The 14,858-nt window shown below is 40.1% G+C and overlaps 1 protein-coding gene across 2 annotated transcripts in view; it reads left to right on the top strand.

Annotated features, from left to right (window-relative positions):
• Positions 1 to 14,858, top strand: part of PSME4 (proteasome activator subunit 4) — a 389,258-nt gene that overhangs the window by 233,959 nt on the left and 140,441 nt on the right. For both annotated transcript variants that reach the window (XM_029593434.1, XM_029593433.1), the window contains 2 exons: positions 12,041 to 12,094; positions 12,485 to 12,614. In XM_029593434.1, coding sequence (XP_029449294.1) covers positions 12,041 to 12,094; positions 12,485 to 12,614 — 184 coding nt within the window. The remainder of the gene's footprint in view (positions 1 to 12,040; positions 12,095 to 12,484; positions 12,615 to 14,858) is intronic.

Raw genomic sequence — 14,858 nt, 5'->3', positions numbered from 1 at the left:
GAAGTATTGCCTCTCTTCCACCCCTGTCATTAATGTAGAGAGCAGTGTTGGAACTGCATCTAAGTGAAATAGCTTAATTAGTTAGGGGTATTAAGCACCGCAATAAGCAAGCTACACCCATGCTTATCTGTTTATCCAGACTATGTAATTCAGTCCTTGTTGATTGTTGCCTGAATATAGATCCACCTTTATTCATTCCCCCCTGCCGTTGAAGCAGAGAGCCATGCTGGCTATGCATTGAAAGTGAAGTATCAGTCTTGCTCCCCTGCTGTTGAAGCAAAGGGCTATGCTGGATATGCGTGAAGTGTCAAACTTCCTCCCCTGCTGTTGAAGCAGAGGAAGCCACCAAGATAATTCTCTTGAAACTATTTCTAGATGGCCTTGGATGGCCCATGTGGCAGTGGGTCTACCAACAATCAAATCTGACAATGGAGAAGGCCTTAAAAGTGGCTGAGGCCTACAACCAGGCTCACTCTATACCAGAGACACTGTGTTCCCCTGAAAAGGCTCCGGCTGCCGGCAAAGCTGGCCTGAACAAGAATTGTAACCTAACTTGCATTCGAGTTAGGAGACTCCCCAAGTTGTAACCTATGTTTCGCTTGTGGAGAAAGTAGCCATTTCACCTGGGACTGTCCACACAGTGAAGAAGCAGCTATGGATATTAATGCTGTGAATCCACATTATTGTCATTTTGCAGACATTCCCTGGCAAGAGACTGGCACTTTTGTAATTTCTGTAGAAATAGATGGCATTTCAATACAGGTTCTGGTAGATTCGGGAAGTGTATTGGTGAAATGGGTCCAAATTAATTATGAGAATGTGGTACTGTTGACAGACATATATAGCAACCATAGGCAATATCCAACTTGCCAACTGGAGTTAGACACTCATCAGCTAAGATAAAATAGAAGTGGAGGTTCTGCCATCGCTCCCCTACCCTGTCCTAATTGGGTGAAACTGTCCGAACTTCAAGAATCTCTGGACCCTGCTTATAACAGAGACACTCACTACCAACAAGGAGGAGTTACCATTCCCCAACTCTTCCCCATAGAGGATAAGGACTTGTTTCCTAAAGTCTCAAAACAACAAAATCCCAGAGACAATGGAGAACAGGACAAGTATAGTTCTGCAGCTGACTGAGAGAGCAAGGGGGGTGGCTACCTCAGAGGAAGAATTGCCAACCAATTAGAATCTCATGCCTGATCCCGTTAACTGGGAAAGGGAGGGTAAACCAGGTGACTTTAAACAGGCCCAGCGGGAGGATGAGTCTTTTAAGTGGGCTAGGGAGCACCTATAGAGGGAAGATGGTAAGGTGGTTCCGAAAGCTCTGGCAATTGTGCCAGATTCTTTATATTTCATAATGAAAAGAGATTTGTTATACCGAGTCATAAAGGGGAGTGTGGAGGGAGAACTGATAGAGCAATTTCTAGTTCCCAAGTCCTATCACAAGAAAGTCATGTTGCTAGGGGGGTCACCTGGGCATGAAAAAAAACCAGAAAATTTTGGCCCAATTCTATTGGCCGGGGATATATAAACAGATCCAATGGTATTGCCTAACTTGCCCTGCTTGCCAGCTCACTAAACCTGCCAGTGTTTGGGTGGCATCTCATATTCCCATGCCCATAATTGAAGCATCTTTTGAAAGGGTGGCTGTCGACCTCATGGAGCAGAACCACTCAAGATAACAAGTATATTCTCATGATACTGGATTATGATATGAGATATGCTGAGGCCCTTTCACTGAAAACTATGAAAACCCTGATTGGTGACAGCCTTAATGGAAGTTTTCTCTTGGGTAGGACTACCCAAAGAGATCCTGACAGATCAAGGGACCCCATTTGTAACTAAAGTAATGAAGCAAATCAGCAGCCTGCTTAATGTGAACTCTATATGTCAGTATACCATGCAGAGACCGGTGGCCTCGTGGAATGCTTCAGAAGAACACTTAAGCAAATGTTGCGGAAGTTCAAAGATGAATATGGCAAAAATTGGGACTTGCTACTACCCTATGGTGCTGTTCATAGTCTGAAGTGCCACAGAGTTCAACAAGCTTCTCGCCTTTTAAGTTGTTATATAGTAGAAGGCCAAGAGGCGTATTAGATGTAGCTCGAGAGACACGGGAGGAGGATGAAAATCCTGGACAGAATCTCATGGACTATGTTATACAGGTGCAAGAGCGCCTATAGAAAGTTGGGTAGACGACCCAGCACATGCTTAGAGAAGGCTCAGACAGCTCAAGCCTTGGGCAAGTCACTTTACCCTCCATTGCCTCAGGTACAAACTTAGATTGTAAGCCCTCTGGGGATAGGGAAGTACCTACAGTACCTGAATGTAATCCACTTTGAAGCGCTGAAAAAGTGCGAAAAGTGGAATATAAATCTAAAATAAATAAGCCTGGGCTTGCAATCATCCCACAGTTCAAAGGATCTTCCAACCTGGAGACCGGGTTCTGGTTCTCTTACCCTCTTCGGAAAGCAAGTTGCTTACCTGTTGGCAAGGACCCTATGAGGTCTTGGAGAAAAAAAACGGCCCGGTGGATTACAAAATAGCCCAGCTGAATAAGAGAGAGAAAAAACCAGATTTACCATGTCAGCTTACTAAAGAAATGGGCTCCTCAAGCGTTTGGAATAGTACAAGGGGAATTTGGCCCAGAGCTCGGACCTGAGGTGGATCAGACCCAAGTGCCATTTGAAGAGGAACTGTCTGCTTCCCAGATAGCTGACTTATAAAGCAGCTGCTTGAGCAGAATACAGAAATCTTCTTAAGCTTAAGAACATAAGAAAATGCCATACTGGGTCAGACCAAGGGTCCATCAAGCCCAGCATCCTGTTTCCAACAGTGGCCAATCCAGGCCATAAGAACCTGGCAAGTACCCAAAAACTAAGTCTATTCCATGTAACCATTGCTAATGGCAGTAGCTATTCTCTAAGTGAACTTATTAGCAGGTAATGGACTTCTCCTCCAAGAACTTATCCAATCCTTTTTTAAACACAGCTATACTAACTGCACTAACCACATCCTCTGGCAACAAATTCCAGAGTTTAATTGTGCGTTGAGTAAAAAAGAACTTTCTCCGATTAGTTTTAAATGTGCTCCATGCTAACTTCATGGAGTGCCCCCTAGTCTTTCTACTATCCGAAAGAGTAAATAACCGATTCACATCTACCCGTTCTAGACCTCTCATGATTTTAAACACCTCTATCATATCCCCCCTCAGTCGTCTCTTCTCCAAGCTGAAAAGTCCTAACCTCTTTAGTCTTTCCTCATAGGGGAGTTGTTCCATTCCCCTTATCATTTTGGTAGCCCTTCTCTGTACCTTCTCCATCGCAATAATATCTTTTTGAGATGCGGCGACCAGAATTGTACACAGTATTCAAGGTGCGGTCTCACCATGGAGCGATACAGAGGCATTATGACATTTTCCGTTTTATTCACCATTCCTCTTCTAATAATTCCCAACATTCTGTTTGCTTTTTTGACTGCAGCAGCACACTGTACCAATGATTTCAATGTGTTATCCACTATGACACCTAGATCTTTCTTGGTTTGTAGCACCTAATATGGAACCCAACATTGTGTAATTATAGCATGGGTTATTTTTCCCTATATGCATCACCTTGCACTTATCCACATTAAATTTCATCTGCCATTTGGATGCCCAATTTTCCAGTCTCACAAGGTCTTCCTCCAATTTATCACAATCTGCTTGTGATTTAACTACTCTGAACAATTTTGTGTCATCTGCAAATTTGATTATCTCACTCGTTGTATTTCTTTCCAGATCATTTATAAATATATTGAAAAGTAAGGGTCCCAATACAGATCCCTAAGGCACTCCACTGTCCACTCCCTTCCACTGAGAAAACTGCCCATTTAATCCTACTCTCTGTTTCCTGTCTTTTAGCCAGTTTGCAATCCACGAAAGGACATCGCCACCTATCCCATGACTTTTTACTTTTCCTAGAAGCCTCTCATGAGGAACTTTGTCAAATGCCTTCTGAAAATCCAAGTATACTATATCTACCGGTTCACCTTTATCCACATTTATTTATTTATTTATTTATTTAAGGTTTTTATATACCGGCAATCATGAGCACATATCTTGCTGGTTTACATGGAACGGGAGTGCATTAAATACAACAACTAGAACTGTTTATTAACATGTTTAATAACATGTTTATTAACTCCTTCAAAAAAGTGAAGCAGATTTGTGAGGCAAGACTTGCCCTGGGTAAAGCCATGCTGACTTTGTTCCATTAAACTATGTCTTTCTATATGTTCTGTGATTTTGATGTTTAGAACACTTTCCACTATTTTTCCTGGCACTGAAGTCAGGCTAACCGGTCTGTAGTTTCCCGGATCGCCCCTGGAGCCCTTTTTAAATATTGGGGTTACATTTGCTATCCTCCAGTCTTCAGGTACAATGGATGATTTTAATGATAAGTTACAAATTTTTACTAATAGGTCTGAAATTTCATTTTTTAGTTCCTTCAGAACTCTGGGTGATTTACTACTCTTCAGTTTGTCAATCAGGCCTACCACATCTTCTAGGTTCACCTTGATTTGATTCAGTCCATCTGAATCATTACCCATGAAAACCTTCTCCATTAGGGTTACCTCCCCAACATCCTCTTCAGTATACACCGAAGCAAAGAAATCATTTAATCTTTCCGCGAATGCCTTATCTTCTCTAAGTGCCCCTTTAACCCCTCGATCATCTAACGGTCCAACTGACTCCCTCACAGGCTTTCTGCTTCGGATATATTTTTAAAAGTTTTTACTGTGAGCTTTTGCCTCTACAGCCAACTTCTTTTCAAATTCTCTCTTAGCCTGTCTTATCAATGTCTTACATTTAACTTGCCAATGTTTATGCTTTATCCAATTTTCTTCTGTTGGATCCTTCTTCCAATTTTTGAATGAAGATCTTTTGGCTAAAATAGCTTCCCTGGTCTTCACCCATAGCCCTAGTACCAAAGCTGGATGGTAGCATAAGATTTTCTATAAATTAAAAAAAAAAAAAAAGTCTCCAAACGGGACACATGCCCATTGCCTAGGGTAGATGAGCTGATCGTGCACCTGGGATTGGCTCAGTAATCTCGACCCTGGATCTCTCTAAAGGATACTGGCAAGTACATCTCACCAACAGCAAAGGAGAAGACAACCTTCTCGACACCAGCGGGGCTTTTCCAGTTTACAATCCTCCCATTTGACCTCCGTGCTGCCCCTGCAATGTTCTAGCACTTGATCGACCTCCCCTTTTAACCATGCCGGTAATCGTTTTGCCTTCTTTCCACCTTTCTTAATGTGTGGAATACATCTGGACTGTGCTTCTAGAATGGTATTTTTTAACAATGACCACGCCTCTTGGACATTTTTTACTTTTGTAGCTGCTCCTTTCAGTTTTTTTCTAACAATTTTTCTCATTTTATCAAAGTTTCCCTTTTGAAAGTTTAGCATGAGAGCCTTGGATTTGCACACTGTTCCTTTTCCAGTCATTAAATCAAATTTGATCATATTATGATCACTATTGCCAAGCGGCCCCACCACCGTTACCTCTCTCACCAAGTCCTTTGCTCCACTGAGAATTAGATCTAAAATTGCTCCCTCTCTCGTCTGTTCCTGAACCAATTGCTCCATAAAGCTATCATTTATTCCATCCAGGAACGTTATCTCTCTAGCGTGACCCGATGATACATTTACCCAGTCTATATTGGGGTAATTGAAGTCTCCCATTATTACTGCACTACCGATTTGGTTAGCTTCCCTAATTTCTGTTAGCATTTCACTGTCCATCTCACCATCTTTACCAGGTGGACGGTAGTATACCCCTATCACTGTAGTCTTCCCTGACACACAAGGGATTTCTACCCATAAAGATTCAATTTTGTATTTAGTCTCATGCAGGATGTTTATCCTGTTGGACTCCATGCCATCCCGGACATAAAGTGCCACACCTCCTCCCGAGTGCTCCTCTCTGTCATTGCGATATAATTTGTACCCCGGTATAGCACTGTCCCATTGGTTATCCTCTTTCCACCATGTCTCTGAGATGCCAATTAAGTCTATGTCATCATTTACTGCTATACATTCTAATTCTCCCATCTTACTTCTTAGACTTCTGGCATTAGCATACAAACATTTCAAAGTTTGTTTTTTGTTTGTATTTTCATTCTGCTTTTTAATTGATAGGGATAAGTTAGAATTTTTTAGCTCAGGTGAGTTTTTAGTTACAGGCACTTGGACTACTTTTCTAATTATTGGAACCTCATTTTCGGGATGCCCTAATTCTAATGCATCATTAGTATCCTTTAAAGATACCTCTCTCCGAACCATGCGCTGCTGAGCGACTGTCTGCTTTCCCCTTTGTTCTAGTTTAAAAGCTGCTCTATCTCCTTTTTAAAGGTTAGCGCCAGCAGTCTGGTTCCACCCTGGTTAAGGTGGAGCCTGTTGGGATGTACTTCTTGTTGGGATGTACTCATTTGGTGTAGCATGATGATATTACCCCACCTGAGGTGGTTGTACATCAATGACTATACTGAATCCCAGAGATCAGATGCTGAGTCATCAAAACAGAGGTGAAAGAGATGCTCCAGCTCGGAGTCAGAAGGTTCTACTAGCAACTGGTCTTCACCCATAGCCCTAGTACCAAAGCTGGATGGGAGCATAAGATTTTCTATAAATTTAAAAAAAAAAAAAAAAGTCTCCAAACGGGACACATGCCCATTGCCTAGGGTAGATGAGCTGATCGTGCACCTGGGATTGGCTCAGTAATCTCGACCCTGGATCTCTCTAAAGGATACTGGCAAGTACATCTCACCAACAGCAAAGGAGAAGACAACCTTCTCGACACCAGCGGGGCTTTTCCAGTTTACAATCCTCCCATTTGACCTCCGTGCTGCCCCTGCAATGTTCTAGCCATTGATTGACCGTATACGCCGCCCGCTCCAGAGCTATGCTGCCATACACCTGGATGACATAATGGGCTACAGCCCAGATCGGAGGATACACCTGAGTCAACTTCAAGCTGTACTGTCCACTCTGAGGAAGGTTGGGCTGACGGCAAACCCAAAGAAGTGCTTTTTGGGAGGACAAGAAGTCCAATATGTAGGCTATACTTTGGGGAAGGGTCAAGGCCACGTGCAGTCCAGGAAGATTGAGGCAATTACCAAAGTACCAGTCCAACAAACCAAAAGAAATGTAAGGGTGTACCTACGTTTGATAGGCTACTATAGAAGGTTTATATCTAATTACTCCAAGAAGGCAGAGCCACTCATGGGGCTCTTACTGAAGAAATCACTGGAAAAAGTCCAGTGGTCGGCCGAGCAGAGAAAGCTTTCCAGGAGTTGAAGGAGGTGATTGGCTCCAACTCAGTCCTAATAAGTCCAGACTTCACGGAACCCTTCATCGTTTAGACATGCCTTAGAAGTAAGACTGGGGGTGATCCTCAGCCAAATGAAGGATGGCCAAGAGCATCTAGTGGCCTATGTAAATCGGAAGCTCCTGCCACAGGAGAAAAAGTACTCTACAGTGAAGAAAGAGGCCTTAGCATTACGATATTACCTCCTGGGATGGCAGATTACTCTGGTGATGGACCACCAACCACTCATATGGATAAACCAGAACAGAGAGACCAACTCCAGTGTGATGAGGTGGTTCTTTTGCAGCCCTTCAGTTATAAAATTTAGCATAGGCCTAGGAAGGAGAACATCAATGCTGACTCTGTCAAGAGAGGTGTCCCTGATACAGGCAGATGCTCACCCAAGTAGGGGGTGAGCTGAGGGGGGAGGGTATGTGGAAAGTATACAAGAGATTCCCTTAAACCACCTGAAAACACAGGCTAGAGCCATTTGCCCCAGTCCTCCTTAAGGTGCAGGGCCGCAAAAGATTCTGCATCCCAGGAGGATTCCTACCTAACAGTAGGGATCCTCCTGAGACTCCTCAGTGCCCAGAAGGATGAGGAAGGCCCCAGGGAGCTGTGGCGAGCCCATGGCATGTGCATATAGAGTATGTATGATGATCCAGACTCCATGGTCAACCCAATGCTACAATCCAGAAGAACAAAGTGAAAGATTAACTAACATGGTGGACAAAGAAGAGGAACCTCCTCTGTGGTCAAAGTTTCCACCCACCAGATATAGAGACTGTAGTAACAACAGATACATGCCATCACAGATGGGGAGCACATCTCAACAAAATCTGTATACAGAGACAATGGTTGCAAGAGGAAGCCATACTTCATACCAATCTACTGGAATTGAGTGATATTTAACACTTTAAGAACATTCAAACTATGAGAGAAAAACAAAACACTAAACTAGGAACAGACAAACAAATAGTCATATTCTGTATAAACAAACAGGTACAAGCAAGATCCTATCAGCTTTGCAAGGAATCCATAACTGGGCAACGAAAGGAAAATGCAGTTTTCAGCAATTTACATACCAGGGAAAAAAATCATAAGAGCCGACAGATTAAGCCATCATCTATAAGCACACAAATGGTCTCTTGACAATTTATTACTTCAGGACCTTTTCACAACTTGGGGAGCACCAATAATAAACATATTTGCATCTCTGATCAATCACAAACTACCATGGTATTGTTCTAAAAGACCATCACATGATTTGATAACGAAGGATGCCTTTGTATATGCATTTCCACCAATTCCACTAAAACAATTTTGAAATCAAGGAGAGACAAAGGAACAATGATCTTGATAGCTCCTTATTGGCCTCAACAGAGTTGACTCCCTTGGTTTAACAGGCTGGCAACAGATAAACCTATAAGGTTACCAGCAATTCCAGACCTATTAATACAAGCAAACAATCCTTCATCCCACTCTTCAGTCTTTGGCATTAACAGCATGGCTATTGAGAGCACCATAATCAAGCAATTACAGTTGCCCCAAAGGGTAAATGAAATTTTCCTTGCATCCAGAAAGTCTTCCACAAAAAAATCATACATCTTCAAATGGAGAAGATTTGCTAAATGGGATTACTATCATGGAGAGCAACCATTTACAATGCTCAGTATCAAAATTGCTCCAGTACTTGGTTCACTTCATCAACTCAGACTGAAAACAAATTCCATCGAGTGAAATCCTATTTTTGTAAAACAATTTCTCAACAACCAGTAGTCACTAGATTCATACAACCTAAAACCTTTAAGACATCCAGCACCACAATGGGACTTAAAGTGTTGTCACAGCTAATGCAGTCACTGTATGAACCAATGGTTATTGTGGAAATGAGATTTCTGGCATGGAAAACATCTTTAATAATATCAACCAGAAGAATACATGAGTTACAGCCATTAGTAGCCTATACACTCTACACACAGATATTAAAAAATAGAATACTGCTCAGAACTCACCCGAAGTTCCTACCAAAGGTTGTATCACACTGCCACCTAAAACAAGAGTTGGTACTTCCAACTTTCTTTGAAAAACCACTTACCTCAACTTCTAAACAGGCATTACATACCGTGGACTAAAGGAGAGCCCTCTTATTCTAGTTAGTCAGAACACAAACACTCAGAAAATAAACTCAACTTGTCATATCCTATAATACAATTAAAAGGCTTAGCAGTCAAAAAACAAACATTATCAAGGTGGTTGACTATGTATTTCTCAGTGCTATTCTATCATTGGTATGAGCATACTACAAGCAATAAAGGCACATCAGGTTTGAGCGTTGGCTGCAACAATGGCATATCTCAACTCTACAATGGTCCAGGATATCTGTAAGGCTGCCATATGGTCAAAGATGCACACTTTTACAAAATACTACTGTCTGATTAAAGACACATGAGGACAGAATATTTGGACAAGCAGTGCTTAAGAAGATTTTTAAGTGATCAAACCAATCTTCCCATGATACACCAATGGTTGCAGAAATCATTAAAAGCTAAAAACCAACTCAAAGCAACCCTTAATTGGGGAGTCCCATCTTGTGTGGTTGTTTATTGTGCTTGTCCATGGAGAAAATGAAATTGCTTTCCTGTAATAGGTGTTCTCTGAGGACAGCAAAACAAACAGCCACACAATCCCACCCTCCTCCCCGAGAACTTTACATGGCTTGGAAAAAGACTGAGGCAGAATCACATGTGGGGATGCTAGCAAGGGAAGGCCCACTTATGCACAGAAAGACAAAGTTTAACTTTCTGAGCAATGAGAGAAAAACGACTGACTTGGTGCTGTTGGATGACATCACCCATCTTGTGCGGCTGTTTTGTTGTATACAGAGCTTGTGTGTTACAGGTAAGCAACTTCACTTTCTGAAATATTTTTAATCCAGACAACATTTTGTGTATAAAGTAACTACACCTATATGTAGTCTTTTAGTGTAATTTCAGAGACCACAGATTATCCTTGGAGGAATGTTCATTTTCTTTTCTCTCATCCTGTTAATGCTATTTGAGAAGTGAATAGCTGATGTAATGGTTTCTGCCCTGGACTTGTCCTCTGGTCTTAATTAGAGCTGGTAATTTAGATACTTACAACAACCCCAATACTAGAAATTAAGGGGCGATTTTGAAATCCTGCAGGCACTCATAAACCTGCAAGCTAATATTTAAAAGGAAATGCCGTACAAAGTTTCCCTTGGAAAATTTGGGGCTGGTGTGGATCTTTTACAGCAAGTACAAAGTACATGTGTTAAAGTATGCACAGGAATTTCAAAATTAAATCCCCACATCTTTTACCTTCTCTGGCCCCATTCCTTTTCCACGCAGTTGAAAGAACAGCCTACACGGTATTTTTTTTTTTTGGGGGGGGGGGGGTTAAACTGCTCCTATATGTAGACGTTTTTAATGTACTTACCTTACCTGAATTTTCAAGGGAAAACCCCACAAGAACACTTTTCCTTTGGAAATTCATGTGTTAAAACGTCCTATGTACTTTGCACTTGTTTTCTAGAAATACTTTCAAAAATATTTAGTACCCATGCTGTTTTCCTCCCCCTAAGCATGCCCAAATGAATGCCCTTTTTAATGCACGTAAAAGTACATGTGTTCTAAACCTCTGCATGCACCTTTTTTTCCCTTTATTAATGTTTTATTGTATTTGAACACAGGAACATTTTTTTCATAGCCATCAACATACACTCAGCAAAGGTATATCTCATAGAATTTGCATGCATGTTTTTAGCCTAATTTGAGGAAGACCGTTTTCAGACAAACCAATTTACCCAGGGAAATCGGAATTTACCTGGGTAAAGGCCTCGTAGGCACTGAAGGAGGGCAATTTTCACCCGAGGAAATGACCAAGGTAGTTGCTTAGTAGGGGTGTGCAGTGTTTTGGGGGGTTTTTTTTGTCGTTTTTGTTTCATGTTATTTTTTGCTTGATTATGTTTTTAAAATGGTTCATTGGGATTTTTTTTTGTTTTCCTTAATTTCGTGTTAGTGTACACTAACTAGACGTAGTGCACTCTATGTCCAAGTTAGTGCATACTAAGTCCAGTTAGTATACACTAACACAAAACTAATAAAATAAATTCAGCATATTTTTCTTTTATTTTGTGGTTCCAATGAAATGAAATAGACAATGTCTCTGACATCTTTTTCATTTTAAATAAATGCACATCCCTACTGCTTAGTTATCTGGCCAGATTCCTTTGAAAATTAGCCTCTAGCTTTTGATACAATTTTAGTTTGTGTTGAATCGGGTTTCTGACCTGGGTCATGTATTTGAGATTGTTTTTACTCTTAATTCTTTTGAGTTGATTGTTTTTAATAATGGAAGTGAAATATCCCCCTTGGACAATCTCCCCTGTTTCATGCTACAGATGCCTCCTTTTTACGATGTACTCAGATATCTCTGTTCATCTATTCAGTGTATCTACCCTGTGTTCATCTTGTTCTTTCATTCTCCTAGTTATGCCATCTCTCATTATTGTTAATTTCAAAATTTCAAATATCGTTCAATGTAACAAGTTGCTTTGTATGTAAACCGGAGTGAAGGCAACCCTGCTATACCTCTGTATATAAAAAAATGCTAAATAAATAAATAGTCTAAATGCTTCCTATGTATTTTTCTTTGCAGGAACTATGAAAATTTGGTCAATACTTTGTTGGACTGTGTGAATCAAAGAAATCTGTACGTAAAAAGTACATTACTTTTTAGTTGTTACATTTGAACCAATTTTGTCATAACTAGTTTATTCATTTATCGTAGCTTTGTAAATGATTAGGTAGCTGCCACTGTTAACATTCTGAATAGTAGTTTTCATCACTGTCTTAAGAAGTATATGTACAGAAAAGTAATGCTATTTACTGCATGCCTGTGTTGTCTTGGAACAAAATTGCTAGTAATTGTCTTTTTATACCATTTTATCAGTTAAAGAAAATTCTGCATATGTCACCATTTTGTACTTATCTCTTAAACTTGGAAGTTAATCTGGTTACTCTTTTTTTTCCATTAAGAATATCTTTCAAATTATACTTGCAGACTATTTTCTTGCTACTTATAAAATGAATTCTTTTGTAGCCCCTGGAAATTTGAACACATTGGCATTGCCTTTCTGTCTTTGCTGTTGAGAGATGATCGTGTGCTCCCTGTCCAAGCTATTCGATTCTTTGTGCAGTGTCTCAACCATGATGCTCTTGTCGTTCGTAAGGTAAAGATGGTGTATGCATCAGGAGTCTTTAAAACACCCCTGCTAGCTAGAGTCCTGAAAATAACCATTAGTTTGTTAGCTATGTTGCAGTCTCTCTTTTGGTCTTATTCTTTGATATACTTTCTTTTTTGTCATATATTGTCTTTTTTTTTTTTTTTTTTTTAACATTTTTAGAGTAAAATTTGTGTACCTGCTGTTGTGGCCACTTCCTTTGGTTAGAAAAGTTGCTTCCTTGAATACACTTTTGAGCTATTCTCACCACATTCATGCTTTCAGTGTGATATCTACATGGTGTTCTGATCAGAATCCTAATGTATTAAGGTTCCTTAATAGATGGAATGATTAAATAGAAGAAGCTTATAAAACTTGAAACATTATTATCTCAACAAACTTTGTATCAGAATAAAAGAATGTTTTTTTATTTTGTCAACTGTCAATTGAATTATCTAAAAAAAAGTTTGCTGGAACTACAAAACATTAAAATGTATCACAAATAATTGAACAGTCTTTTGTATTTTAAGGGGAAAATGTCTGCCCTATTTTATAAATAATGAAGTTAGTGTTCATTTAACTAGCATCTTTGAAAATTGCTTAATATTTATTTATTTATTTATTTAGGGTTTTTATCATATATTGTCTTTTTTTTTTTTTAACATTTTATCTTGGCCTCTCTCATTCTGCATTGTTTTCTGTTAGTTATATTGTTATCACTAATTCCCCCTGATTTATTGGTAACAGTGATTACACTGCCAAAATAAACTATAACATTGGTAGCATTCTAAATCAGATAAAAACCTAAAAGATCCATCTAGTCTGCCCAGCAAGGTGTTTAGGGGGTCTAACTTCTGCTCTGTGCTGGTTACCTTAACCGACTGGGTTAAACACTGGTTGAATGTGAGGCAACAAAGGGTAGTGGTAAACAGTTCACACCAGGGATAGAGACATTACTAGTAGTGTGCCACAGGGATTGTTCCTTGGAACAATTCTTTTCATCATTTTCTTAAGTGACATTGCAGAAGGATTGTCAGGAAAGGTTTGTCTTTCTGCTAATGATACCAAAATCTGCAACAGTCAGGAAAGTGTGAAAAATATTTATTTATTTATTTATTTAATTCTTTTATATACCGACCTTCATGACAGGGGTCATATCAAATCGGTTTACATGGAACAAGGGGAAAAAAAACATTGTTATCAATCATTTAACAGTAAAATAATCAGAGGAGGTAAAAAGTTACATATAACAAGGAGATCGAACTTGGGAATAGAAGAAAGAGAAAGACAGAGGGATAACCATTGTGATAAAAAGGGTATGACTATGTAAATTGTCCTGTAGGTTTGAGATGTGGAGTTCTGAAAGTGAATAGATTAAGGGAAAGCTTGGCTAAATAGCCAGGTTTTAAGTTTTTTTCGAAATGTTTGTAGGCAGGGTTCCTGTCTGAGGTCTGGAGGTAAATTGTTCCAAATAGAGGGACCTGCTATCGAGAATGCTCTTTCTTTGGTTGCGGTGAGGCGTGAAGTTTTGTTAGGAGGTACATGGAGAGATCCTTTGTATGATTCTCTGATGGGTCTGGATGAGGAATGAAGTTTGAGGGGGAATTGGAGGTCCAACGGGTGGTGTTTGTGGATCGTTTTGTGGATTATGGTAAGGGATTTGTGTAAGATTCGATAGTTTATTGGCAGCCAATGTAGGTTCTTTAAGATGGGGGAGATGTGATCTCTGCGATTTGTATTGGACAAGACTCTAGCTGCTGCATTCTGGAGCATCTGCAATGGTTTTGTGGATGAGAGTGGAAGCCCCAGAAGAAGTGAGTTGCAGTAGTCAATCTTGGCAAAGTGTGTGGCTTGGAGGACAGTCCTGAAGTCATGGAAAAACAGGAGGGGTTTAAGCCTTTTTAGGACTTGCAGTTTGTAGAATCCGTCCTTTGTTGTGTTGTTAATGGATTTCTTTAAATTTAAGCGATTGTCAAGGATTACTCCGAGGTCTCTAGCATGAGAGATTTGGGCTGTATGAGGAGGCTGAAGCGAGGAGTCAGGATGGTCGGTTGAAATGATGAGCAGTTCGGTTTTGGACTTATTTAGGACTAGATTCAAATTGTTGAGGAGTTGGTTAATGGATTGAAGGCAATTTTCCCAGTATAGGAGGGTCTTTGATAGTGATTCTTTTATGGGGATTAAAATCTGCACATCGTCTGCATAGAGATAATATGTTAATCTTAGGTTAGTAAGCAGTTGACAGAGGGGGAG

This window comes from Rhinatrema bivittatum, chromosome 3 (assembly GCF_901001135.1).
Source record: "Rhinatrema bivittatum chromosome 3, aRhiBiv1.1, whole genome shotgun sequence".
Lineage (NCBI taxonomy): Eukaryota > Metazoa > Chordata > Amphibia > Gymnophiona > Rhinatrematidae > Rhinatrema > Rhinatrema bivittatum.
Note: the sequence above shows the minus strand (reverse complement) of the source record. Positions and strands in the feature narration are given on the sequence as shown.